General features: G+C 43.0%; 1 protein-coding gene across 1 annotated transcript in view; it reads left to right on the forward strand.

The window, feature by feature from the left end:
• The window catches only part of LOC101670138, a 206,565-nt gene that overhangs the window by 23,606 nt on the left and 157,156 nt on the right, over positions 1 to 25,803 (forward strand). Inside the window, exon 3 of the mRNA XM_004755921.3 lies at positions 15,466 to 15,766. Within this exon, the coding sequence (XP_004755978.2) occupies positions 15,466 to 15,766 (301 nt within the window). The remainder of the gene's footprint in view (positions 1 to 15,465; positions 15,767 to 25,803) is intronic.

A 25,803-nucleotide genomic window follows, 5' to 3' on the forward strand; every position in this document is an offset into this window, starting at 1 on the left:
TTACTATTAAAATTTTGGGGGGTGAAAAGGGGGATTAAGAGTACCCTGGTTATATGAACAGACATTTCTGCAAAGAAGACATCCAGATAGCCAACAGGCACATGAAAAAGTGCTCCACATCACTCGGCATCAGGGAAATACAAATCAAAACCACAATGAGATACCACCTCACACCAGTCAGAATGGCTAAAATTAATAAGTCGGAAATGGCAGATGCTGGTGAGGATGTGGAGAAAGGGGAACCCTCCTACACTGTTGGTGGGAATGCAAGCTGGTGCAGCCACTCTGGAAAACAGCATGGAGGTTCCTCAAAAAGTTGAAAATAGAACTACCCTATGACCCAGCAATAGCACTACTGGGTATTTACCCCAAAGATACAAATGTAGTGATCCAAAGGGGCATGTGCATGCGAATATTTATAGCAGCAATGTCTACAATAGTCAAACTATGGAAAGAACCTAGATGTCCATCCATCAACAGATGAACGGATAAAGAAGATGTGGGAGATATATATATATATATATATATATATATATATATATATATATATAATGGAATACTATACAGCCATCAAAAGAAATGAAATCTTGCCATTTGCAATGATGTAGTTGGAATTAGAGGGTATCATGCTTAGTGAAATAAGTCAATTGGAGAAAGACAACTGTCATATGATCTCCCTGATATGAGGAAGTGGAGATGCAACATGGGGGGTTTGGAGGGTAAGAAAAGAATAAATGAAACAAGATAGGATCGGGAGGGAGACAAACCATAAGTGACTCTTAATCTCACAAAACAAACTGAGGGTTGCTGGAGGGAGGGGGGTCTGGAGAGGGGTCCTCTGCTTGTGGAGAGGGTGGTTAGGTTATGGACATTGAGGAGGGTATGTGCTATGGTGAGTGCTGTGAAGTGTGTACACCTGGTGATTCACATACCTGTACCCCTGGGGATAAAAATACATTATATGTTTATAAAAAAATTTTAAAAAATTTAAAAAATTGACTATTAAAAAAAAAGAGTACCCTGGTCATGATGAGCACTGAATGGCATATAGACTTGTTAAATCACAATGTTGTACACCTGTGAAACCAATATAACACTATTTGCTAACAATACTGGGAATAAAAACAAAAACTTAATTAAAAAAAAATTAAAAACACCTTCACAGCAAAAGCAAAAATTTTTTTTGAGTATAGTTGACACAGAAATTATGTGTTATTGTGATTTTCATTGGACACTTGCATATACTGGATCTTAGGCAAGTTAAGTAAACCACCCAGGGTCCTAAAGCCCATCAGTGGTAGCACCTATGGTCTACCTCTGGTTAACACAGCTCCTGAACCTTTTCTCTGAGTCATTCCTCTGTGAACCCCACTAGGACAGAGATCGCTGAGCCCTCCACTATGTCCTCACTACCAGCCAGAGCCAGCACATGGTAGGGCGTAAGTGCCTGCTACCACTCCTTCCAAATTGAATGTCGTAGGCAGACCTGTGCCATGTGTTGGGAGGCTAGTTAGGCCCATTTCCCATCTGTCCCATTTCATCCTCTGAGCCTCAGTGAGCTCAAAGTCAGAAGGATCCTAAGCAGAGCCCCCACGTATCAAATATGAGGTACGTCCTCCGCACACGGCCAGGCCCTCTGTGAGCGAGCTCAGATCCAGTCCTCTGCCCCGCCCCGCAAGGGTTATTTCTGAGAGAGGTTGCTTGTGATTCAGACAGTTGTACAGTAACTAAGTGGTGGAGCTGGGTGGATGGGGAACCCACATCCAGGCCAAAGATAGACTCCACGATGTTATCTCTCTTTTTAAAAACAGCTCTATTGAGATATAAGACACCATCCAGTAGGTCTATATATTAAAATGCACTGGTTTGGGATGCCTGGGTGGCTCAGTCGGTTAAGTGGCTGCCTTCAGCTCAGGTCATGATTCCAGGGTCCTGGGATCGAGTCCCACATCCAGCTCCTTGCTCCACAGGAAGCCTGCTTCTCCCTCTGCCTGTACTCTCTCTATCTCTCTGATAAATAAATAAATAAAATCTTAAAAAAAAATAAAATGCACTGGCTTTTAGTATAGTCACAGAGCTGTGTGTAACCATCACCACACTTGGTTTGGGAATATTTTCGTTACTCCCACTTTGGCTCTCTACCACCCCAACCCCATCATTCTCTTTCAGCCCTAGGCAACCACCAATCTATTCTCTGTCCCTACAGATTTGCCTGTTCTGGGCATTTTATAGAAAGGGAATCATACAATATATGGTCCTTTGGGACTGACTTCTTTTTCTTAGTCTAATGCTGTCAAGGTTTGTCCCTATTGTGGCATGTTTCAGGCCTTCGTTCCTTTTTTACTGCTCCATAATATTCCGTTATATGGTTATATCACATTGTACTTATCCATTCATCAGTCGGTGGACATGGCAGCTGTTTCCAATCTTATCTCTCTTACCTGCCCTAGTTGCTTCCCAGGGATGTCCTGAGGACCAAATAAAAATTAGACAAGAAAGCATTTTCTAACTCCCAAGTAGGAGGCAACCATTTTTATTGAGCTGATGGAAACAAATGAGGGCGAGTTGGCTTATGGTTGTTTGTTTCCAATGAAGCACAGGGAGAGCATCCGGCCTTGGGAGTTGGAAATCGAGTACTGGCACAAGAGCTGTTTGTGCTCTTATTGCTAGTGCCTCTTCGGCATGCCGTTTGGTGATAATGTTTTCTATCTTGACTTTTATTTTTTACTGTAAAACAAATGAGAGCAAGTGGCTCTTTAAGGGAAGGGTTTTTATTTGGAGTGATTCAAAAGTCTGGCATCTAACTTTAATGGAAAACAGATCTATCTTCTGCCACTAAAGTAGGGAATTGTTGACTGGAAATAATCTTACTAAACCAATTAAAAAAAAACTCTTCACGGATCTTTCTCATCAGCAGTTCAGGAATTCATATATCTTTCAGATATCAGAAGGGGCTAATCTTGTGTGTGTTACTAAGGAATCCACCGAGTCTATTTTGTAAACACACTTAGATGAATCCAAGAAGAAAACCAGGACAGTTAGGACACTTGCATCCTTTTCTCTTCCTTATCCTGGGGTGAAATGAAACAGAAGTGGAAGATTATGTTCTCTTCCCCATCTTAATTTAGCAAACCAGGAATTGTTTCAACCAAGTCCTATAAAGGTTGTGTGCACAGATAGTCCTCGCGTACAACACACTTTGGGGGTAGGTGTTTCAGCCGCCAATCTGAACACAGCATACAAATATCCATGTAAAATCCTTCCTATTTGCAGCAAAAGAGTGCTTCCATTATTTTTAAAAGGGGCTCTGCACCATTCAACAGGTTTACTGAGTGCTGACTGCATCTGGCAAAGGACACAGAGACGGGCATACAAGAGGTACCAGCCAGACAATGAGAAAAGTGATCACCCAGATGGGAAGGAAGGACCTGAGTAGGGCTGGCATTGCAGGGAAGGGGTCTGTGGTAGGACAGCGAGTAGAAGGGCCAAGATGGGCAGGAAACACTACAAGCTAATATTTTTGTTTGGCATTTACTGTTTGCTAGACACAGTGCTAAACTCTTAACCCATATTTTCTTACCCAATCACTGCGATTTAATAGGGGTATGCTCCACAAATGGGTACCACGGTGGGTATCATTATTACCCCCCTCCCCCTTTAAGTTATACCCTTAGTAAGTGAAGGGATTCAGGCCAAGTTTCTAACCACTGCTCAAATCTCCTCTCAAGCAAACAGAAACCAGTCTATTCAGGTTGCCTCATATCAGAAAGCAGATAATGACTTTTTAAAAGGAAAATGAAATAAATTTTCTTACTACAAATTATGCAACTTAGTTCTGAAATCCAAGTGTTGAATATGAAAAGATCAGAGTTTTACATTTTTTTACCATCTGAGCATTTTGGGACTGAACATATTATTTCAGTGGTCGCAGGCGAGCCTGGGAACAGGATGATTCCTGTCTGTGATACTTCCACACCCCACCCTTTCTCCAACATGCAGGCCCCTTCTGTATCACCTTTTCAAGTTACCATCTGGCTGCCTGTTCCATCCACGCTGTCCTACGTCCCAAATCTGATATTTGTTTTCTTAGATAAAGCCAGCAGGAGGCTCTAGAGCTGAAAAAGACTGGGAGACGTGATCTGGTCTCTCTCCCATTTTGTGGAAATCTGGAGCCCAGAGAAGTGAATCACCCCAACTCACAGAGCTGGATAATAGGTCTCTGGTGAATTGCATCAATTCTTATGTGCCACTGTGTTGGTTTTTGGAGAAACATGAAAGGGACCCACAGAATTCCCCCCAGAGCCTGGGATGAAGACCATGGGTGGGTGGGTCCATAGATAATTTAGATGATGTTCAATAGCTCTTAACTTCTCTGCCAATCCTTCTGGTTTATTTAGGTCAAGGAGACAATTTCCATTTGGCCCTGTCTTTAACACCTAACACCTGGTAATCTCTCTTTTTAACAAAAAAGAGAACAAAGCTGAGGCACAGAGTCTTTGACAGACAACTAGCTAGGTAGCACCTAATAACATTGTTTTGTTTTCATGGTGTTTATTATTATGCCTCTATTTTTCACAAATGACACGGACTTTCCATTGATACTATTGAAGCAAACTTTTCCCTAAAACATATCTATTTGTCTTTAAAAATAGATATAAATTGTTAAGCTAATAATAATGCAGATGGTTCACAAATATGACAAAAATCTTCACGATGGTAAACAAATGCCTTAAAAGCAAGAGATGTTGCTGTAAACCATTTGAACGGCAAAGAGCAATGACTTGGGACCCCTATGCAGATCCCCGAGGTAAACATATCTCAGATCATACTGCCCTAGCCCCTGGCCTATTTTGAGAAGGGTCATCTTTGCTTGAGGATTGGGGATAAATGGATGAATCACTTAGCATCGTCCATTCCCAGCCCCATGATGTTGTCATTCCCACAGCCTGACTTCTTCATGGTGTATGCTCATCCGTTCCCCTGCCCCCTCACTCCCCACGTCTCCCTCCAGTCCTGCAATGGCCTCCAAATTGCCCTCACTTCTCCCCATAGACACTGACAGTAAAGATGGCAGACAGCCCACAGGGAATTACTGAATGTTGAGGAACGGTGGTTCACTGTGGCGTCCTTGAGCACGCTTGAGTGAATGAAAAAAATGCTGTGGGCCAAGGTAAAACCATGCTGGTGTGGGGGTTCCCGGGAACTTAATGGGCCTTGTATGGCAAGTTGCTCTGTCTCTCGGCCTCAGTTTCCTTTCTTAGCAGCCGCTGGGCCACCAGCCCTAAAATTCCGAGTTCCAACACTCTTCCCCCCATTTACCTCAACTCTCTGCTTGCAGGACGGTGCGTTGAAGAAAGGAAGACGAAGGAGAAAGGATGTGGTGAGGACAACGGGAGTTTCCTGACCTGTGAAATGAGAGAGTTGTGTGTAGCCTGTTAGAGGTCCAAAGGCACAGAGTTGTTGTGAGGATTAATTAAGATATCATCTGAAATTGTCTTACCACAATACTCAGTGCACAGTATTATGTCATGGTAGTTAGTCCTACTGTCATGGCTTTGCTGAGGCAGTGAGTCAGCTTCTAGAGAGAGTGGAGGCCCCTGAGGGGCATCAGGCTTCACCCAGGGTCGTTGTATGGAGGAGTCACTCCGCAGGCCTTGCTCGCCTCTCCAAGGGCTGGGCTGGGAAATAGGCCTATTCCCTTCCACTGGGTCTGAGGCACCGTCAGAAAATAACAAAACAAAACAGAGACAAATGGCGCAGTCAGAAAAAAATAACACCAGGGAGAGAGTAAGGGAAATAGAGGCCCCTGCGTAGAGGCGGGAAAAAAATGACAAGGAACCAGTCAAAGGTCAGGAAATCAATTTTTTTCTCCTTACAGATCTATAAGTTTAGAGGCTTGTAAAGGTCAGCGTTGTCCTTTTAAAGTACCTCCAGGATTTACATCCTGAGTAACACTTGGTTTCCTCCATGGTAAACATGAAGATCCAATTAGTTTTCCCTATAATTCAAAGAGATCCGAGAAACAGGGACCTTTCCGGTTGGGAGTCAGTTTGGCTATAAAGTTTCTTGCTACACTATTCTGAGGATGAACTTTAATCCATATCTTATCTCCTGTTTGAAAATGAACATCCCTTCTCTTCTTATCATAATATTTCTGCTTTCTTTTTCACTTTTTTTTCCCCTTTCCTGAGGAGCCTTGGCCATATTCCTTTTTGGCAATTAGAGTAAATTCTTCATACTTGGTTATTTGCTGCACTCAGTTACCTTAAGAATTTTTCTCCCTGACTTGACTCCAGAAGGCATTTTAAGGTCCTGTCAAAGCAGAATGTTGCTGGAACCCAAGCTTTTTGGGCCCTGATTCTAAGTCTTTTACAGCGATGTGGAACGGGGATCACTGAATATTTCTCTTTTTTATGGCATCCCTGACCAGGGATGAAATCACCAAAGCAGTTGTTCCAGGAACCTTGTTTACAGAGGCTGCTTCTCAGTCTCCAGGTTTCTCCCTCTCCCTCTGGGTCTACGAATCCATCCTGGTCTTTCCCCGGCGGACTAAGGGGTGAGGGGGCAGCAATACCCAAATATAAACATGCCCCAAGCTGGGCTTTCTTCTCACGCAGGGCGTGGTGCTGGTGTGCTGTCGGGCGAGTTCTGGATTCCCAGGGTAAGAGGATAGATACAGCGGGGGAGAACCCCCTTTTCACAGAGAGTAAGAATCAATAGCATTTAAGTGCTCCAGGTCCTTCTGAAACTTTGAGTTTCAGAACTCTCCTAATCAAAGTTCACTCCTGAACTTTGATTAGGAGATCTATGTGTGAGCTAAGGAGTTGTGGGTCTCTTTAGAAATCCAAAGGATGGGGTGCCTGGGTGGCTCAGTGGGTTAAAGCCTCTGCCTTCAGCCCAGGTCATGATCCCAGGGTCCTGGGATCGAGCCCCACATCGGGCTCTCTGCTCTGCGGAGAGCCTGCTTCCTCCCCTCTCTCTGCCTGTGTCTCTGCCTACTTGTGATCTCTGCCTGTCAAATTAAAAAAAAAAAAAAAAAAAAAAGGAATCTTATTTTGCTCTCTTTTGACTGAAAGAAGAGGAATGAGCTCTTCAACATGATGATATCTTGTTCAAAGATCATTGGGAATATTGGGCAGGAGATATTGGTCTCCTCAGGGCAATCCCTAGTTGACAGAGGATTCGTTATCATCATAATAATCAACATCTACTGAGAGTTGACTATGAACAGGCTCTGTCAGAGGCACTTGACATGCATTCCCACATTTAGCCCCCATGCCTCTCTATGAGATGGGTACCATTATCACCTCCATTTTACCTGTATAGACACCAAGACAGACAGGCCAATTACTTGCTAAAGCCCTACAGAGTAAGTGGCATGTGACATTACATGGGACAACTTGATGTGTCATATTTTTCTCCAGCTTTGGTGAGTGAAAAAAAGGACGAATGACCATACATCTACCTAATATGGTGGAGATATGGAGGGATGCTTTCACTTTTGCTTCTTAAAATGCCTCCATTTGGTGTTCTTCTTTGTTGCGCATCTGTCCAGATAGGAGATGTGTCAAATCAGAATGAGAACAGAAAATGCAACTCAAACTGACTTTAATAAAGTAGATTCATGAGCTCATGTAACGGTAAAACCAGGGTGATCTGGCACCTCAAGGACATTATCATGGACTCAGTTTCTTTTCATCTTTCTGTTTTGCCTTCTGTTTGCATTCCAGGCTTCATATGTGAGTAGTTCAGAAGGTAAGAGACCACTCATTTCCTAGCATTCCAAATACAAACCCAAAGTTCTCCCCGGTAGGACAACTTAAGTTGCAGCTAATCCTTGAATCAATCACCACTCAAAGCCAGGGGCGTGGAATTTGTTGATTGACTTAAGTCAACAAATGATCGCCTCTGGATGTGGGGACAGAATCTGTACCCACTGGCTACATGAAATACATAAGAAGACTGGATACCCAAATAAAAACCCAGGTAGCATCAGAAAAGGGAGAGCAGAGGATGGTTAGCAGGTAAATAATTTATATCCCTGAATAATTTAAAGATAATGGGGAGCCTGGGTGGCTGAGTTGGTTAAGCATCTGATTCTTGATTTTAGATCAGTTCATGGTCTCGTGGTTGTAAGATTGAGCCCTGAGTTTAACCCCATGTAGAGATCTGTGCTGCATGTGGAGCCTGCTTAAGATTCTCTCCCTCTGCCTCCCCTCCCCCACGCTCTCTCTCTCTCTTTAAAAAAAAAAAAAAAAGATATTCATGTCTTTGGTTAAAAGTGATAGAATGCCCGCTGGCTGAAGTGTAGATTACTAGTCACACTTAGTATGAAATGTGCCAGTCTAATTGGTGTTGTGGCTCAAAGATGGCCCCAGAGACCCGGGCTTTTTCTGCTTTATCATACGCAGTGTTTCAGCAATGGTTACCAATGGCTGCTAAAGCTCCAGGTGTTACATTCTCAAATATGACCCACAAAGAAGGAAGCAGGAAGGACGGACACAAAAGGGCTCTCTTCCCATGCATCTTGTCTTTTACTGAGATAGGAAAATCTTTCCCCAAACCCCCTTTCTCTTCCATCTAAACAGCCTCAACTGGATCATATGGCCATCTAGCTACAGAGGAGGCTGGGAAAATAAATACCTGGAATTTTCAGTCGCTGTAGTGGGAAGCTGGTGAGGAGGAAGTGGATTGAGAATGGCCTTGAGCAGGTATCCAATAATGTCTTGTTTGGGTAATTTTGTGCTAATGAAGTAGAGGCCATATTCTAAGATTTTGCTAGTGCCCATTACGGAGAATATTACCAGGATCTTTTTAGTAAACCTCAAGACTCCTAGGTAGTTAGCTTTCATCCATATTACCTTCAAATACAAAATTCAATATAGTCTTAGATATTCAAGTGTTGACATCACTGAGACATTTACCAGAACCAAATTTCGGCAGCAGCCTACTTCACATTGTCAGCATTAAATGAAAGCTGCACACCTAATTAAAATTCAGATGTCTAAAGTAGCCTTATAAAAACTGGAAATCCCAATATAGACAGTTAATTATTCTGAAATTGTTTTTTTTTCTTTAGATGGCAAAAATATTTCTCTGCTAATTGATTGCCTAATCTTTGGGGCTATAAGCTCAGTCTCAAAGTACGTTACAAATATCCTATCACTCAATAAATTGCAGCTAGTATCAGCAAAACATTTTTGGCTTATTGGAGGACTAGAGCAACGAGGCCAAGAAAGTGACTCAATAGATTAGGGAAACGGTAGAGTGAAAGATGCTGAGAACAATCTGATTACACGCACACACATACATCCATTATGTTTTCAGTTTCAAACCATTCCAACTTTGGACATTTTTTTTTCCCTTTCTGACTTCCTTTGAAAAATGACATGAACAAATTTTTCACTGCAGTTGGAAGCAGACTCTGGGAGAAGAAAGAGGCCAATATTCGGGGAAACGGTGACAAATGAATCTGCTAGGAGGAAAGAAAAACTTAAAACATTCAGAGAGCTAAAGATCCAGGAGTAATTGCAGTTTGGCTGGGCAGGGCCGATGCAGACTTACATTTCATACTGACTCACAACCAACATCTCATGGTGCTTTTAGCATTTATGAGGCATTTTTACTTATACTGCCAATTGGTCCATGCGCTAATAAATCTCCTCTAGAGCATATTTGGTATGTACAATTACACAGGGATGTAATAGGTTTTATTTTGGCACCCCAGTAGTTTATTCCCCATCTTTCCCTTTTCTGGCAGCCAATTCAAGCCTGGTTCATCACAGTATCCATTCACCTGAACCACTGGAGAACCAATCTGGGTCTTCCCCTGGGATTTGGATGTAGAACCAGTAAAGTTATCCACCCACCCCATTGGCACCCTAAGTGGCAAAGCTCCAAAGGTTAGACTAGAGCTGCAGAGGGGAGCCATGGAGATGGAGAGCACTTAGCGCCACTTCTGGACCCAGGATCCATCTTTGCCGGAAGCTGGTGGATGTCCTAGTTGGGTGGACCCAAAAAATTCTACTTCCAGCTTAGCTGGTTTGGTTGAGTATCTGTCACTTGCATAGAATCCTGATCAATACCACCATCTACACAAGCTACCATCCATCTTGACAGGTTCAGCTTGAATTGAGCCTCCTGGATGGGGCCTTCCCCAGGGACGGCCCCCTGCCCATCACTCTTTCCAGGTGTCACCCCATTCACTGGCTCTTACCAAACAATTGGCATGGTGTTGAACACAATCACAAAACCCTCCGATTTTTCAAATGCTTTTCAGCTGTATTGTAAAATCTTATGGGAATGGATAATATGGTCCCCAGTAAATAAACAGAAGTTCTGAAAAAAAATTTTATTTTTTTTGAAGTTGTTTGGTTAGGAGCTACACATCTCTGGAGAAGTAGTATAAGCAATGGTTGCGTTCCCAGGTTAGTTCACAAAAGCTCGTCTAATGAAAATGTGCGTACAATGGAAGAGAATGATAGAGGAATCATGCAGAAAACTGCTGCTTGAAAAAAAGTGAGTTTGATTTGAGAAAATAAGGAGAAACAGACTTTTCTGGATCATCTGGAGGAGTTTCAGAATTGCATTTGTCTTTTTTTGGTCTGTTCTTTAAAAATTTTTACCTAACTTCCATTCCCATGTGGTTTGAAGAGTCAAATAGTTCAACAAGGCTTATCACAAAAAATAGCAGTTTCCAAACCACTCTGTCTCCTTAGTTTTCTGCTTTTTTAAGAGACAACTGCTTTTAAATCTTTTAGTTGTTTATTTTGGTACTTAACACATGTGTCTAAGCCACTTCTTGGTTTTTCTTTCATAAGTATTATCGACTAATTCCCAAGAATTTGGTTTTCGTGATCATTTGCCCACCCTGTTACACACCACTCATCTTCTCAAAGAAGTTCTATCATAACTGTGATTGGATCAGTGTTCCATGGTCAACATCTTGTGATGAGATACATGCAATTCACAGCTGAGCCACAGAGTATAAGAGTACCAAGATAATTTTTTAATTTCTATGCCAATTTGAGGTTTTCCCAGACATGACGATCATCCTGTTTGTTTGCTTAGGTTTTCATGTCCTTGTAATGTAGCCTCCAATTATCTCCCAGTTAGCTATATAAGTTCAGTAGACATTCTATTTTTCATTGATTCCTCTTTTTGGAGATGTCACTCCTAGAGCCTTCTGACCTGCTGCATTGTGGAATGTTGTTCTCTGTGTCTCCTGGACAGCTGCTATCCTTGGATAGCATCTCCATCCTTATCCTGGGGATCCTTCTGGCCTGCTCTTGAGTTAGATTTCTTGCTTCCTGTATCCCAACTTTTCTCCTTCTTGTTCCACTCCCTCATTGGGGTGGTGTACCTTCTCCTCTAGTAGCTTTTTTTTTTCCCTTTTGGTCAACATAATCTAAAATTTACCATTCTAACCATTTTTCAGTGTATAATTCAAAGGCATTAAGCATATTCACATTATCGTGCAACCATCACGACCATCCGTTTTCAAGACTTTTTCCATCTTCCCAAAGTGAAATTCTGTACCCATTAACCACTCCTTATTCTCACCTCTCTGCATACCTGTAACCAATGTTCTACGTTCTGTCTCTGTGCATTTGACTATTCTCGGTACCTCATAGAGTTGGAATTATATATTTGTCCTTAAGAAAGGGTATGTGAAAGGTAGATTTTTTTTTAAAGAACATGCATGTCTAAAAATATCTTTATTTCTCACTTACTGATAATTTGGCTGGATATATAATTTTGTGTTGATGTACTTTTCATGTCTAATTTCAAAAGCACTGTTTCAGTATGATATATCAATGAGATCTCAGACTTTGGAGCCAGACAGCCTGGATTCAATCCTAGTGCTTACCATTTATTACCTAGGTCATTTGGGCAAGTTTGTAGTTTGTTCCTTTGTACCTCAGATTTCTCACCTGTAAAATGGAGATAAGAAAAGCACCTATTTCATAAGGTTGTGGTAAGGATGAATTGTAAAACACTCACTATAGTCCAATAGAGCTAAAGTTAAGTCTATAATATTAGCTACCATTGTCTTACAACTTCTAGTGCTGTTGTCAAGAAGTCTGAAGTTATTTTTGATTCTTGATCCTTTCTAGGTCACTCTTTTTTTTTTTTCTTTAGATGTGGTTCAAATCTATTTGTACTAATATTCTGAAATTTCATAGTGATGTTGCTTTGTGTAGGTTTATTTTAAACCATTTTTTCTGAGCACTCAAGATGCCCTTACCATCAGAAAACTCATGGCCTTCAGTGGGGGGAATCCTACTGATTAAACAATTAATTATTTAATGATAGCCTCCCCTCTATTGTTTTCAATCTTGTCTCCCTGGAATACTATCGTTTAGTTGATCTGGTCTTTCCTTTATTTTCACTTATATCTGTTATGCCTTATTATTTTCATATATATAATGTTGAAGAGCTCTCTTTTCTTAGTTCCCTTGTTTTTAAACAGACTCTTCTTGTTCCATAGACTTATATCTTCTTTTATCTCTCTGAGAATTGTAATTTTAAAAAATGGTTTTTCTTCTTCTTTTTTAAAAAATATTTTATTTATTTATCTGGCAGACAGAGATCACAAGTAGGCAGAGAGGCAGGCAGAGAGAGAGGAGGAAGCAGGCTCCCTGCAGAGCAGAGAGCCTGATGCGGGGCTCGATCCGAGGACTCTGGGATCATGACCTGAGCTAAAGGCAGAGACTTTAATCCACTGAGCCACCCACGTGCCTTCTTTTTATAGTCTTCATTTCTTTCTATTTGCTCTTACCACTTCTTTGACATTAGCATTTTCCTTCTAACATCTGGTGATTCTTGATATCTGCCAAGTGGGCAGAGAAACTCTGATTAGAAGCTTCGTGTGTGTGGATGGGTTTGTCAACTGTGGGCTTCACCAGAGCGCAGTTTTATGGGATCTGATCAGGAACCCTTCATGACATAGAGAAGAAATCTTGCAATCCCTTCCCTGGAGGATGTATGTCAGGCTTCCAGCCTGCTGGGGGAGAGTGTTGGGGCAATATTTAAATTTTCATCGAGTCCTCTTGTTTTTGAAACATTCACCCTCTCCAAAGAATAAACCTTCAGGGTTTTGCTGCCGTGGGGGGCAGCAGATGACTTGGAGAGCTTATCTAATTGATTCTTCAGTAGATTTCAAACTAAAACTCTGTTTTCGGCTCTGTTTCTCAGGTCTGCAGTTCAAAATCGGGATTCTTTTCTATGTTCACTATCACCCCCTTAGGAGTTTGCTTTTGTGGGTCTTATGTCAGTTACCACTAGATTTTTTTTTTTTTTTAAACAAGAAGGGAGCATTTGTTCATGTTCCCTTCTCACTTTGCTCAACAAGATCTTTCCAAGTCAATAAATAATCTCTAAACTATGTTAATAGTCGTCTTGTATTCCTTCATATAGATGTGCCATCATTTATTTAACCAACTTTCTACTGCTAGACAAATTTGAGTTATTTCCAATTCTTGATACTGCAAGAAAGAAGGTGTTAAATACAGTTAAATACATATTTTTTAAAGATTTTATGTATTTATTTGACAGACAGAGATCACAAGAAGGCTGAGAGGCAGGCAGAGAGAGAGAGAGAGAGAAAGAGAAGAGGAGGAAACAGGGCCCTTGCTGAGGGGAGAGCCCGATGTGGGGCTCAATCCCAGGACCCTGGGATCATGACCCAAGCCAAAGGCAGAGGCTTTAACCCACTAAGCCACCCAAGCGCCCCGGTGTTAAATATTTTTGTTGCAAAAATTCTGTTTACCCTCTTAATTATTTCCTCAACTTCAATGCACTGTTCTTTCTGACAGTCCACTTTTGATAACTCATTAATTCCATGAGATGCTTTGTAAAATAAATTTTCTGCAAACAAATATGTTTGGGATTACTGACATTCTGTGTGGGTCAGTAGTCTAAGAAGCTCCACAGATGACTTTATTGCACAGTGCAAATTGGAAGCTGCCATCATCACAGGCTCAGCTTCCATTTTATCAGGAAGGCTGTACTGATTGAGGCTTGAGTGAAACAGAAGAAAAACCAGCAGGTTTCTTAGCCCATTTGGGCTTGTTAGGACAGAATACCATAGACCCAGTAGCTTATAAACAACAGAAATTCCTCACAGTTCTGGAAGCTAGGATAACACTGGCAGATTTGGTGTCTGGTGGAAGCCCATACCCTGGTTCAGCCATTCATCGCCGAGCTGTGTCTTACATGGCAGAAGAGTGAAGCAGCTTTCCCAAGCCGCTTATAAAGTCCTGAATCCCAGTAGGGATCATCTGACTTGATCATCTTCCAAAGGCCCCACCTCCAAATACCATCACGCTGGGGATGAGGTCTCACCATGAATTTTAGGGGACGCAAGCATTCAGTCAATAGCAGCAGGACAGGAGTGGGTTGGGCTAAGATTGACAAATAGCCCAACATTAGTGGAAGGCACTCAGCATAATTCACTTACCTAGTGGTTTTTTTTTTTTTTTTTTTTTAATTATTAGGATGTGCTCAGAGCCCCAGACAGTGGGAAGTAATGCTTTGACATATTTCTTTCTTTCTTTCTTTTTTTTAAATTCATGAGATAAGGCACAGTTTGTTTGGAAGCCAAATTTTGTGGCCTAAGGAAGAAGAAGAAGGAGAAGGAGAAGAAGAATGTTTAACACTGTTGAGAGTCTGGAGGCAGTGCTCCAGATGGAAAAACAAGCACCATTTCAGCAGTATCAAATAAAGGGCTAAGTCTAGTAATTCTCAAACCATACTGAGCAGAAACCTCGAAAGACAAGCTTCTAAAGATGCAGATTCCTGGGCCTCATCATTCTGAATCTAATTTATTTAGCTATAGTGTAGGCCCTAAATCCTGAATCTCTACCAAGGATCCCAGGATGTAGGTGGCCCCTGGACCACGATTTGAGAAACTGGCTTTAGATAATGTTTTACCAGAAATTACTAGGGTTGCTTCAGTCTGGAAACTTTTCTAGAATTCCCTTTGTTAGCTGTCACAGGATCTTGGGGTTGGGGCCGAGAATACTTTTTCCCATCAAACAGGGCACCACGCCCAGAAGACATGCTGGGGTGACCCGATTTGGAGTTTTCATGGGACCAAATGTACAGGCAAACATTTGGGATGGGAGGCCTTCTCACCGTCTTGTCTGGCTGGCGGTTTCCTGGGGTTACTGAAAATTCATGCAGGGCTGTCGGAACCGAGGCTATATAGAGCTTAGTTAAGCGCTCTTAAAAGCAGCAGAGAAAAAGAAAGAAAGAAAGAAAAAAAGTCGTTTTGTCGTTTGGTCTAAGGAATAGTAAGTGGCCGCTCAAAAATTGCAACTGTATTTTTGGGGTTCCCTGTTCTCTGCTCCTTAACCGTTTGTAACCTAATAATGCTCCTTTTTTCTCGTCCCGTGGTCTCCACTTTGAATAGCTCTAGGGTCTGATGAAAGCGCCCACACTCAAATCTCTGACCCCCACAAGTAACCAACGCCGTCACCCCAGATGCTGGGCCCGAAGTGGGGGTCCCGGCCCAGCAGGACCAAGCTCTCCCAAGCTCTCTCAGGAGTTTCCCTGCGCGCTCGGGAGGGGGCGCGGTCTTCGTCCTCCCAGGCCCGACCGCCGGTCAAAGGTCGCGGGCAGAGAGGCCCGCAGGCACCCCGCGCCGCGCTGCCCCGAGTGCGGAGACCCCAGCTCCCAGCGCGCCGGCCGCCGCGTCACTTCCCCCCCAGCCCCGCGCGCCGGGCCGGGACCCTGGAGACGCGAGCGCCACCGGCCGCCGACGGTAAGCGCCGCGCGACCCGCGCGAGTTCCGGCAGCAGACGGCGGCGGAGCTCCGCAGATCGGGGGCTCGGCCGGCCCCTCCGCGCGCCCGGCTCTCACGCTCGGATCTGCGGTGGCCCCGCGGCCGCCGTCCCGCTCTTCTAGGCCCCCGCGGGCCGAGCTGTGGTTCTGGGGCTTCACCTGCGCGCCGATCACACTCCCGGAGGCGGGGGCGCAGTGTCCGTGTCCCCGGCTCACTTGGGGCCCCTGCACACTTGGCCCTGGCACAGCCAGGCCGCGCGCGGGTCCGCCGTGACCACACGCCCCGTTTGCCCGCCCCGCAGGAGTTGCCAGCTTTCTCTTTGCTCAGCTCACGAATCCTTTCTAGAAAACACACCGGAAGGGGGAGCTTTGGGCCAAGCGAAGCCTTTTCTTTGCAAAAGGCCCTCCTCCCGCGCACCTGGTTTTAATAAGAGCCTGGGGGGAAATACGGCCAGGATCCCGAAGGATCCCCAAGAAGTTCCGTCCACGGAGAGAAAGAAGGGTGCACAGGGATTGTGCGTGAGCCGAAGCACTCACTGTACGAGGGTTTGTAAAGACCTCTTTCTTGCACTTCTCAACTCTATTTGTAGCCGGGAGAGGTTGTCGGTGGTGATGTTGGAAATGGGACATGAACAGCAGTTAAAAACACATTTATTCACATTGAAGACAAGCAAATTGCACAGTTAAGCACAATGTATTTTTTATTCCCAGTTTTAATAGTAACAAAGGAATATTGAAAAACAACTGCCACCCCTTCCTAGTCTCCCATCGTCTTAATCCCTGTGCACACATTTTTTTTTTTTTTTTTTTACATAGTTGCAATTAGGGGTAGGTGGTATTCTTATTTCAAAATCTGGAACAAGGGAGGTAAATTACATCCGGACAGAACGGATGTCTTCATTAGTTCTAGGAGAAAGATCTTTCAGTGCTTGAGCTGGAAGAGAAAGATTGTATCATGCTTTCAACCTATATTACAAAAGTTTAAAGGATAAAGGACATGAAAGGCTTTTTAAAAAGATCTTTGTGAGACATATAAATATATATTCAAAGACATTCTTTTTGCATCTTCGTTTAAAGCCAAGGACAAATTTCTTTCCAACACAGCACTTTGATCTTTATGCTCTTAAGGAAGTAACTCTACCATGTACTAGAATTTTGAGAGCACTAGTTTTTCATCAAACATTTTTTTTAAACCCCTAATCAGCGTTTAATCAGAGACCTCAGGGTCTTGCACTTCTGTTCTCTCTGCCTGGAATGCTTTTCCCTTGCCTTTGCTTTGCTACCTCCTCCTTTAGATCTTAGTTCATATTCATTTCCCTGTCCACCCCCATGGGACAAAGATATTTTATTTTCTTCAAAGCACTAATCACGATCCGAAATTATTAGTTTGATTATTGCTGTCCCCCCCCCCCCATAATGTAGGGGACTTAGCCGTTATATCCTAGAACCGTACCTCCAATCCCAGTATCTGCCAGGGCTGGTATTGAGTAAGTAACTTTACTGAAAAACCAATCTTCGCGATATGATATAGCCTTGGGAGCACTCGCTGAATGTGACCCTGGAGGAAAGATCTTTCTTTAGTATCCTGTCCCCCACCCCTTGCTTCTTTCTCTTAGTGGCTCTGGTGCAGCTGCTTTCAGATCTGCTGGGCCTTCTTAGGGCCCCACCCACTGTGACCCAGGTCAGCCTCAGGAAGTAGGCCCTGGAGGCAGCTGGGGCCTCAGGCAGTTATTTTGGGGGCAGATTTTGGACTAGAAAGTGCCCGGGATTCTCCCCCAGAGGCCTGGGACTGTTGGCTGCACGAACCCCCGACCCTTTAGCACTTCTCAGTGCTCGGCTGCATGCACGAGGCTGCAAGGTTCATGGTGGGAGCTGTTTGTGAAAAACGCTCTGTTATTGTTGGACTCCAGGCACACAGAATAATTAGGGGAGTGACATGCGCTCAAGTGGAGGCCTTTCCTTGTGGGCTGGGCCACGAGGCCGTAACTGGCCTGCTTGCTGGCAGAGGCTGTGGATTCCTGCGCAGTCCTACGTGGTTCCCATCTCAGAGGAAGCCTTGATGAGGAAGAGGCCGGGGGAGTGGGGGCAGACAGTTTGGAATTTCCCGTGATTCCTTGGGGATTGATTGTTGTCGAGACCCACCCTGGCCAACACCAAGGTGAAGTGGCTGGGCCTGCTTGCCTGTCCTCAAGGCCACACACAGCTCGTGGGCGCTTCTAGACTGCCTGGGCCTGTGAGAGAGCTGGAGTCCGCTCCTGTGGGAGGAACCAGTGTTCTGGGAACTGTCAGGTGCTGGAGAGGAAGATGCTTTTCCTTAAACTCTGCAGTCCCCAGTCCGGTGCCTGGCACATGGTGGGTGTTAAGTCAGTGTCTGGTCATGGAGGGCATGAGAGGGCCCTTAACACCTTGTGTCAAGCCTGGGTGTGTGGGAGAACAGGGACTCTGGAGGCCCACTGCGTGGGTTCAAATGCTGGCAGCAACGTGTACAAACTGCCTGGGAGCATGCTGTCATAGTTCCTTGTGCCCTACGTTCTGCATCTGTAGATTGCCAGCGAGAATCCTGTCCACTTCGTGGGGCTGTGGGGAGGGTGAGAGGTGGACATTTTGGAAGGCACTTTGGACAGAGCCTGGCCCATAGTAATAGGGTAAGTGATAAACAAAAATTAAAAATAAAATATGGCAAAGGTCTGTTCCCTCATGAGGGAGGACAGGGAACGGGATCACGGAGGGGTACACTGGGCATTTCAACAGTAATTGCCAGTTGGGAACATGAGTTCCATTATACTGCTATTCTTTATGCGTTACACGTATAAATGTTTTAATAATGATTGAGTATATAATAAAACATTAAAACTGCGCACCTCAGTGTATCCTATACCACATTTTAACACACCGAAGACAATTGGGGCATACATTTGTCCAACACCATCTTGCTCTTGTACAACCTTATGAGGGAAGAACCATTATTATTTCCAGTTTTCAGATGCAGAAACTGAGGCCCAATAACTTGCTTAAGGTCTGCATTGTTAAACAGAGGGGAGCCAGTGTTGGGAGCAGACTCTAGGTTCTTAATTGCTGTGTATGGCTTTCTTAATGTGTCACAGATCTAGCAGGTTGAATCTGAGCTTTAAAAAAATAGAATGTGTTACCCTGTTGATGTCTGCTCACATGAAGGTGCACGCTGTGACTTAGTGATGTGAGTCAGGATTTTCTGAATCATGTGAAAAACCCAGAAATAGCTGAGGAAATGGCTGAGTGCAAATCACTACTCGTAACCCTCTACTTCACATTTTATATTCATCGAAACAGCCTGCTATTCTCATAGTTCACTTAATAATAGGAAATGCTATAAATTTTAACTTAAAATAAATGTACATAAAGTGAGATGCCACTTATAAGTGCTTTATTCTGTATATAGAACACATACAAAATCTTCCCGTAAGACATATATTGGGATTCCATCTAAGATTTCATTAGGAAAAATATCTGTGATGTAAGAAAGAAAAAGGAATATGATCACTGGCTTAAGGATATAATTGAGGTTTAGGAATTTTATAGTGTGTGTTAAATATTATTCAACAGACATTAAATGTTTTTGATGTATAAAGCATTACGTTAAGCATTTGGGGAAAGTAAGAGATGATAGCACAGTTTTTTTGTTTTTGTATTTTTAAAATTCATCTCCTTTTCTTATACCATCTCTCTCTTTTTTTTTTTTTAAGATTTTTATTTATTTATTTGACAGAGATCACAAGCATTGTTAAACAGAGGGGAGCCAGGAGGAAGGCAGAGAGAGAGATTGGAGGAAGCAGGCTCCCCACTGAACAGAGAGCCCGATGTGGGGCTCGATCCCAGAATCCTGGGATTATGACCTGAGCTGAAGGCAGAGGCCCCAACCCACTGAGCCACCCCGGTGCCCTGATAGCACAGTTTTATATTCAAATTTGTTTGTGGTCCTCCAATATGGAATACTTTAATATGTAGCTGACTTTTGAACTATACAGGTTTGAACTGTGTGGGTTCTGAGTATGTGTGTGGGTTAACTTAAATATGGATTTTTAAAATAAATATGGTACAGTACTGTAAATGTATTTTCTCTTCCTTAAGATTTCTTTTAAATATTTGTTTTTTTTTGAGTGAGCGAGAGAGAGGTAGAAAGCATGCATGCTCGCAAGTGCATGGTGGGGAGGGGCAGAGGGAGCGAGAACCCCCAAGCAGACTCTGTGCTGAGTGTGGAGCCTGGCCCGGGGTTTGCTCCCACAACCCCGAGATCACTACCTGAGCTGAAACCAAGAGGTGGAGGCTCAACCAACTGAGCCACCCCGCTGCCCCCGCTGATGATTTTCTTAATAATGTTTTCTCTAGCTTGTTTTAATGTAAGAACACAGTATATAATACATGTACCATATAAAATATGTGTTTATAGACTAGTAAAACTTATGTGGATTTTCGACTGTGCAGTGGGTCAGTACCCCTAACCCCTGTGTTGTTCAAGGGTCAACTGTACGGTTGACTATTTTGAAACTTATGACACTAAGCCAAGCTGAGTATATTATGAACTATGAGATTCCTACTGTTGAAGTGTCTGGGAGAATTCAAAGAAAAGATCAATGATTTCACAAAGTCCCCGCATTTAAGCCAGACTTCAAAGACAGAGAAAAACAAGGAGAGGCATGCATGGGTGGCTCTGTTGGTTGAGCGTAGGACTCTTGGTTTTGGTTCAGATCATGATCTCAGGGTTGTGAGGTCAAGCCCTGAGTCAGGCTCTGTACTCAGCAGGGAGTTTCTTGAGATTCTCTCTCTCCTTGTCCCCTCTGCTCCTCCCCTTACTCTCGAGTGCTCCCCACTCCCAGGTTAAATAAATAAATCATTAAAAAAAAATACAAGGAGAAAAGGAGGGGGTTCAGAACTGATTGAGGATGAGCAAGTGGCTGGTGGCGAGGGAGGGCGAGGTGTGATGGGAAACCTTGAGGTCCATTCAGGGAATGGAGAATTTTTGACTTGACAGTAGGGTTAGTTTCCCTGTGGTGGCAAAGGTAGGAGGGCAGTTTGGAGTGAGAACCACAAAGAATATCACATGCCAGACTAAGGGGTCTGGTCTTTTTTATCCAGTGGGTAATGGGGAGCCACCGAAGTTTTTTAGGCATAGTTGTGACATACTCAGCACAGTGATCTAGAACATTCTTCCGATGCAGGCTGTAAAGAGGGAAGAAAACAGATATGAAGACCAGGGAGGAAGCTACTGAGGTAGTTATAAGGACATAAACTAGTATGATGGCTGGGGACAAGGGGAAAAAAAGGAGATATTGTTAGAGCTGAATTTAGAGTTTGATGACTAATGGAATGTGTTGATGAAAGGAGGAATAAAAAAGACTCTAAAGATTTGAGATTGGATGCCACTTACAAAATAGAGAAATCAAGACGGGGAGGAGCTAGGCATATTTTAAAAATGCTCAGTGGGTGAGGATTTGCACAATTCAAATTTCTGTCTTACAGGACTCCTCTGAGCCTTTAGAGAGAAGGTATCCTCCAGAATTTCCCAGGTTATCCCCAGAGACCCCTTCTCCTGCACCCCAAACTTCAAGCCTTAGACCTTTAGCAACATCAGCCCGACGCTGATAACAAGGAAACGTCTCTCAGGAAGCCTTACTCCCAGGAGGACACTGTGTTCTAGTACCCGGGTGGGTTTGCATTTGCCTGTCTCTTCAAGCAGTCCTTCTAGGGCCTATTTTGTCACGCCTCGGATTTGCAGCATCGGGGAAGTGCATTATCGATTTTGAGAGGGAGAGGAGTGAGGATTTCACACTTGTGCCTGAAGGGTTGGAAACTGTGGAGGAAATTGGAATATTCTTAGGAAAAAGGAGGTGGAAGCTCTTTTCTCTTCTCCATGCTGCTACAGTTCTCCTTTAGACATTGTTTCCTTTGGAACAGGCCTTTGGCTTTTGAAACATCCTGTGTGGATTTAACACCAGGTCCTCCAAATGGACTTATCTCTAGATCTGCTACAAGCTCTTCAACTGACCTTGAAGGACGCGATTCCAGTTAAATCCAAGTCTTCCCTTAGCAGAAAGCCATCAGTGTGATTTTTTAAAAAAATCAAATTATATACCTAACCTAAAATTTATCATTTTAACTTTTAAGTGTACAATTCAGTGGCCTTAAATACATTGACTGTTGTATAACCATTCTTCGGAACTGTTTCATCTTCCCAAACCGAAACCCCGTATCCACAAAACAATAACTCTGCACTCCTCACTCCCCCCGCTCCTGGGGACCTCTCTTCTCTTTTCTCTCTGTGAATTTGACCACTCTAGGGACCTCATTTAAGTAGAATCACACAGTATTTGTCCTTTTGTGACTAGCTTTCTTCACTTAGATAATGTCTTCCAGGTTCATCCATGTTGTAGTGTGGGTCAGAATTTCCTTTCTTTTTAAGGCTGGTTAAGACACCATTGTATGGCTCGATAGACCACACTTGTCTGTTCATTTGGACCTTTGTGTTGTTTCCATTTCTCTGTGATCGCCAGGGACTTGTGTAAGCAGTCTCTGCATGGAACTTCCCTCCCCACAAATTGGAGATGCCTTTTGAGTTTGTTTTAGTCTTCTATTAGAATAGTGTTCTAACGTGTTCTATCAATTAGATAATTGATAATAGAAAATCACAAGCCATCACATTAAATCAAGATGTGAGACTGAGCTCATTAAACTTTAGGGAAAAATACTTCTTAATCCAGACTTCAAGTGGTTTTAGATAGTAATTATTCTGTACTTGTTGCGGGGAGCAGGGGGGCTTGGTCCCAGGAGCTCTGCAGGGAAAGATGAGGGCCAACTCAGTTAGCAGTTGAGTCTCTCTGTGTTCTCCTACATCTTTGTGCTGTGGGACCTGCTCTGCTCTCCTACATCTTTGTAGGAGACCCTCAGACTTTGGGGTGGAGGGCGGCGGAAAAGTGAGTAGGTTCGTTGGAGATCCTAGACACCACAGAAAAGAATTTGGGTGTTTCCCAGGAACATGCTGCTTCAGAGATTGCTGTTGTTCTTAGTTTTGAGTAGGAGAATCATTGGCAGAGGAATTTGGTGAATAGGGATATAGAGAAACCACCAGAATCCAGCGCTCAGCCCGGCTTCCCACACCATCCTTTTCTCCTTCCCCGAAGACTTCGGTTTAGAGAAAAAAAAAAATAGTGTCGACTGAGTTATTAGGCTGGAATAACTTCAAGTCTAGTTTAATGAGTTTCTCCTCCTTTGCCAGCCTTACAGGGAATCAGTTTTATCATTTGAATTTACTGGTTCCCAAAATGTGTGCCATGGTGCCCATGGGTGCTGGAGTAAACATGCAGGGATACTATGAGATAAATTAAATTTTTAGGGGAAACACAACTATACTGGACGGTTGTGGGATACCCAAGAACTATGAGTTCAAGGTGCTCATAGTTTCAACATTAGGTCGCACTGCATTCCTTCCAATGGTGCCCTATCTTTGTGAAGCTGGGTGTTAGGTGGTTGTAAGTTGTGCTAAAAACTGAGTACCTAATGAAAATCAGTGTGGAGTAGGAGATGAGATCTGGTTCCAAAGTTTAAGAAGTTGTATGATGCCCAAGAGGGGTACACTATCCATTAATAAGTAATTGTGGCCATTTAAGAATGAAATAAAAATACATTTTTTCAATTTATGTGTATTATTCTTTCAAATGGCCACGAAATTATTAGGACATAAATACTTGGTAAGTTGTTTGGATTTTGACACTTAAGAAATGGAACTGTTAAGTATTTCTTTCATTCAAGGGGTGCTGCAAAAAAATTACTGAGACACTAAGGGCCCCATGTACCAAGAGAATTTGGGATTCTTTGCTTTAATTTATCAGAAAATTCCCAAAATATTTACTTTTAAATATATCAAATATGGGGCTGGAGGTGAGGTAACAAGAGAAATAAAATAAACACTTTGCTTGGAGATTTCTTAAAGGATACGTCTTTATTTTAATGATTATAAAATTTAATATGTATTGTTTATTTTAAAAAACCCAAAAGGGTTCAGAATAGAAAATAAAATCTCCATACTCCCATTCTGTGTTCCTCCCCCACTTCCCAGAGATGACCGCCGTTAACATTTTGGTGGATATTCTTCCAGACTTTTATTTCTCTCACGTGTATTTAAGATTAGATGTTATACAAAAATCAGATCATAGACCTTCTATTTTGCTTATTCCTTTTAAAAATTCACTATATCACAGCTATCTTTCCATGTCAACATGAATAGATTTGTAATCATACATAATGCATATATATTTAAACAGATTTACAAATAGACCTTCAAGGGGAAAAAAAACCTTTCAATTCTAAAACCTAATTTATGAATAACTCTAGGAGGATTCCACTGGTACAGTGGCTCAATCGTGCCCCCTTGTGGCTTGGCATGATATGTAACATTTTTCTTCAAAGATTTGCGTGTAGGGCCTTGTATTCTGACATGGAAGATATAAAAGTGAATGAAATTGGATCTGTTTTAGAAACTCACAGTCCATAAGAGGAGATGAATTGTATAGCTAAATAACTATAGGAGTCAAGAAGAAGTAATTAGGCACATCATAAGAGAGCTACAGTTAAATATCCCATAGGAGCAAGGGGTTAGTCCGTTTGTGAAGATTAAGGACTTCATGGCACACTCACAGGGACAGCGGTAACCACAACAATAACAGAAAATGTTTAATGAGCGCTTTTAAGCCAGGCACTGCTCTTTGCACTTTTTATAGCAAAGATGGAATTCCTCTCTTCTAAGCTTTACTCAAGGGAAGGATTTCGACTCAGTGGGGTGATGATGAGGAGATGGAATGAAGGAGGGGATAGTACCCTCGGTAAGGGAGCGGCAGGAGCACATGCAGTCTGCACAGAGAGGATTGGGCCTTGTAGACTGCCGGGAATGAAGTGGGAAAGGACATCAGAAAGAGGAGAGTGCCTCAAATCCTAGGCTAAGGAATGTGACCTTAATTCTGCGGACAGGCAATGGCAACAAATGATCCAAGTTTTGTGATCAGGGGAGCCATTTTATTGGAGCTGGACTTTTGGAAGATTAACTTTTCAGCACTGTAAAGATGAGAGGCTACTGCAAAAGTCCGGGCAAGATATGATGTTGCTCAGAAGAGGTGCAGCAGAAAATGGAACGGACACATGAATCTGAGCTTGGTTAAGATGGCGGCAATGACAGCATCTCTTTCTTGAATTTCAGTCTAATTACTGATGTAAAGCCACAGTAACATTTGGTGAACTTTGAATGGAGGTCTTCATACCCCATGGTTCATAGATTGATTTGCCAGGGCTCACATGCTGATTTCCTCCTTCTCCTCCAAACTAGTTATTTTAGGGACACAGCTAGAATGCATTATTCAGCCTCTCATTTGGTAATTTTGACAGAGCTCAGGTCCTCTGGTAGGGCGTACTATTCCTAGCCATTTAATATGGGATCGTGGCATGGTATGTGGAGAATGGTGTTATAATATGTTTCTCTTTTCCAGTGAATGTGACAGCAGAGGGAATTCGCTGAATCTGAGCAAACAGGATTAGGACTAGGTCTGAGGAGCTGATTCTAAGGATGGAAGATAACTGGAGAGAAGTGGAATTGCAACGGTCAGGTGCAATTTTGTGGCCCTTTAAAAAGATGAGATGGTCAAATGAGATGATGGGAGTTTAGTTTGCCTTCCAAAATAATCTATTAGATTTTTTTGTTTTATGAATGGTTATCTAAGAAATCCAAATCCTGCCTTTAATATTATAAGCACGCAGGGTGGTAATTCTCAAAGCAAGGTCACCAGTTCAGTGGTGAGCCTTCAGGATCTTCTCGACAGGCTTAAGCGTATCCCATAAATGGACAGGGTGTTATTTTATAATGAAAAGTAAGGCGCATCGGCTCACATTTATCTCTAATAAAGCTATAACAGATGATTCAGATCGCTTCCTCCCAGTTCTTGCTCCTCTCCGGCTTTCCCATGCTGATGTGGGAGCGTCCCTTACACAGCTCGGGGC

Source organism: Mustela putorius, unplaced genomic scaffold, assembly GCF_011764305.1.
Source record: "Mustela putorius furo isolate JIRA1106 unplaced genomic scaffold, ASM1176430v1.1 tig00003859_pilon_pilon_pilon, whole genome shotgun sequence".
Taxonomy (NCBI): Eukaryota; Metazoa; Chordata; class Mammalia; order Carnivora; family Mustelidae; genus Mustela; species Mustela putorius.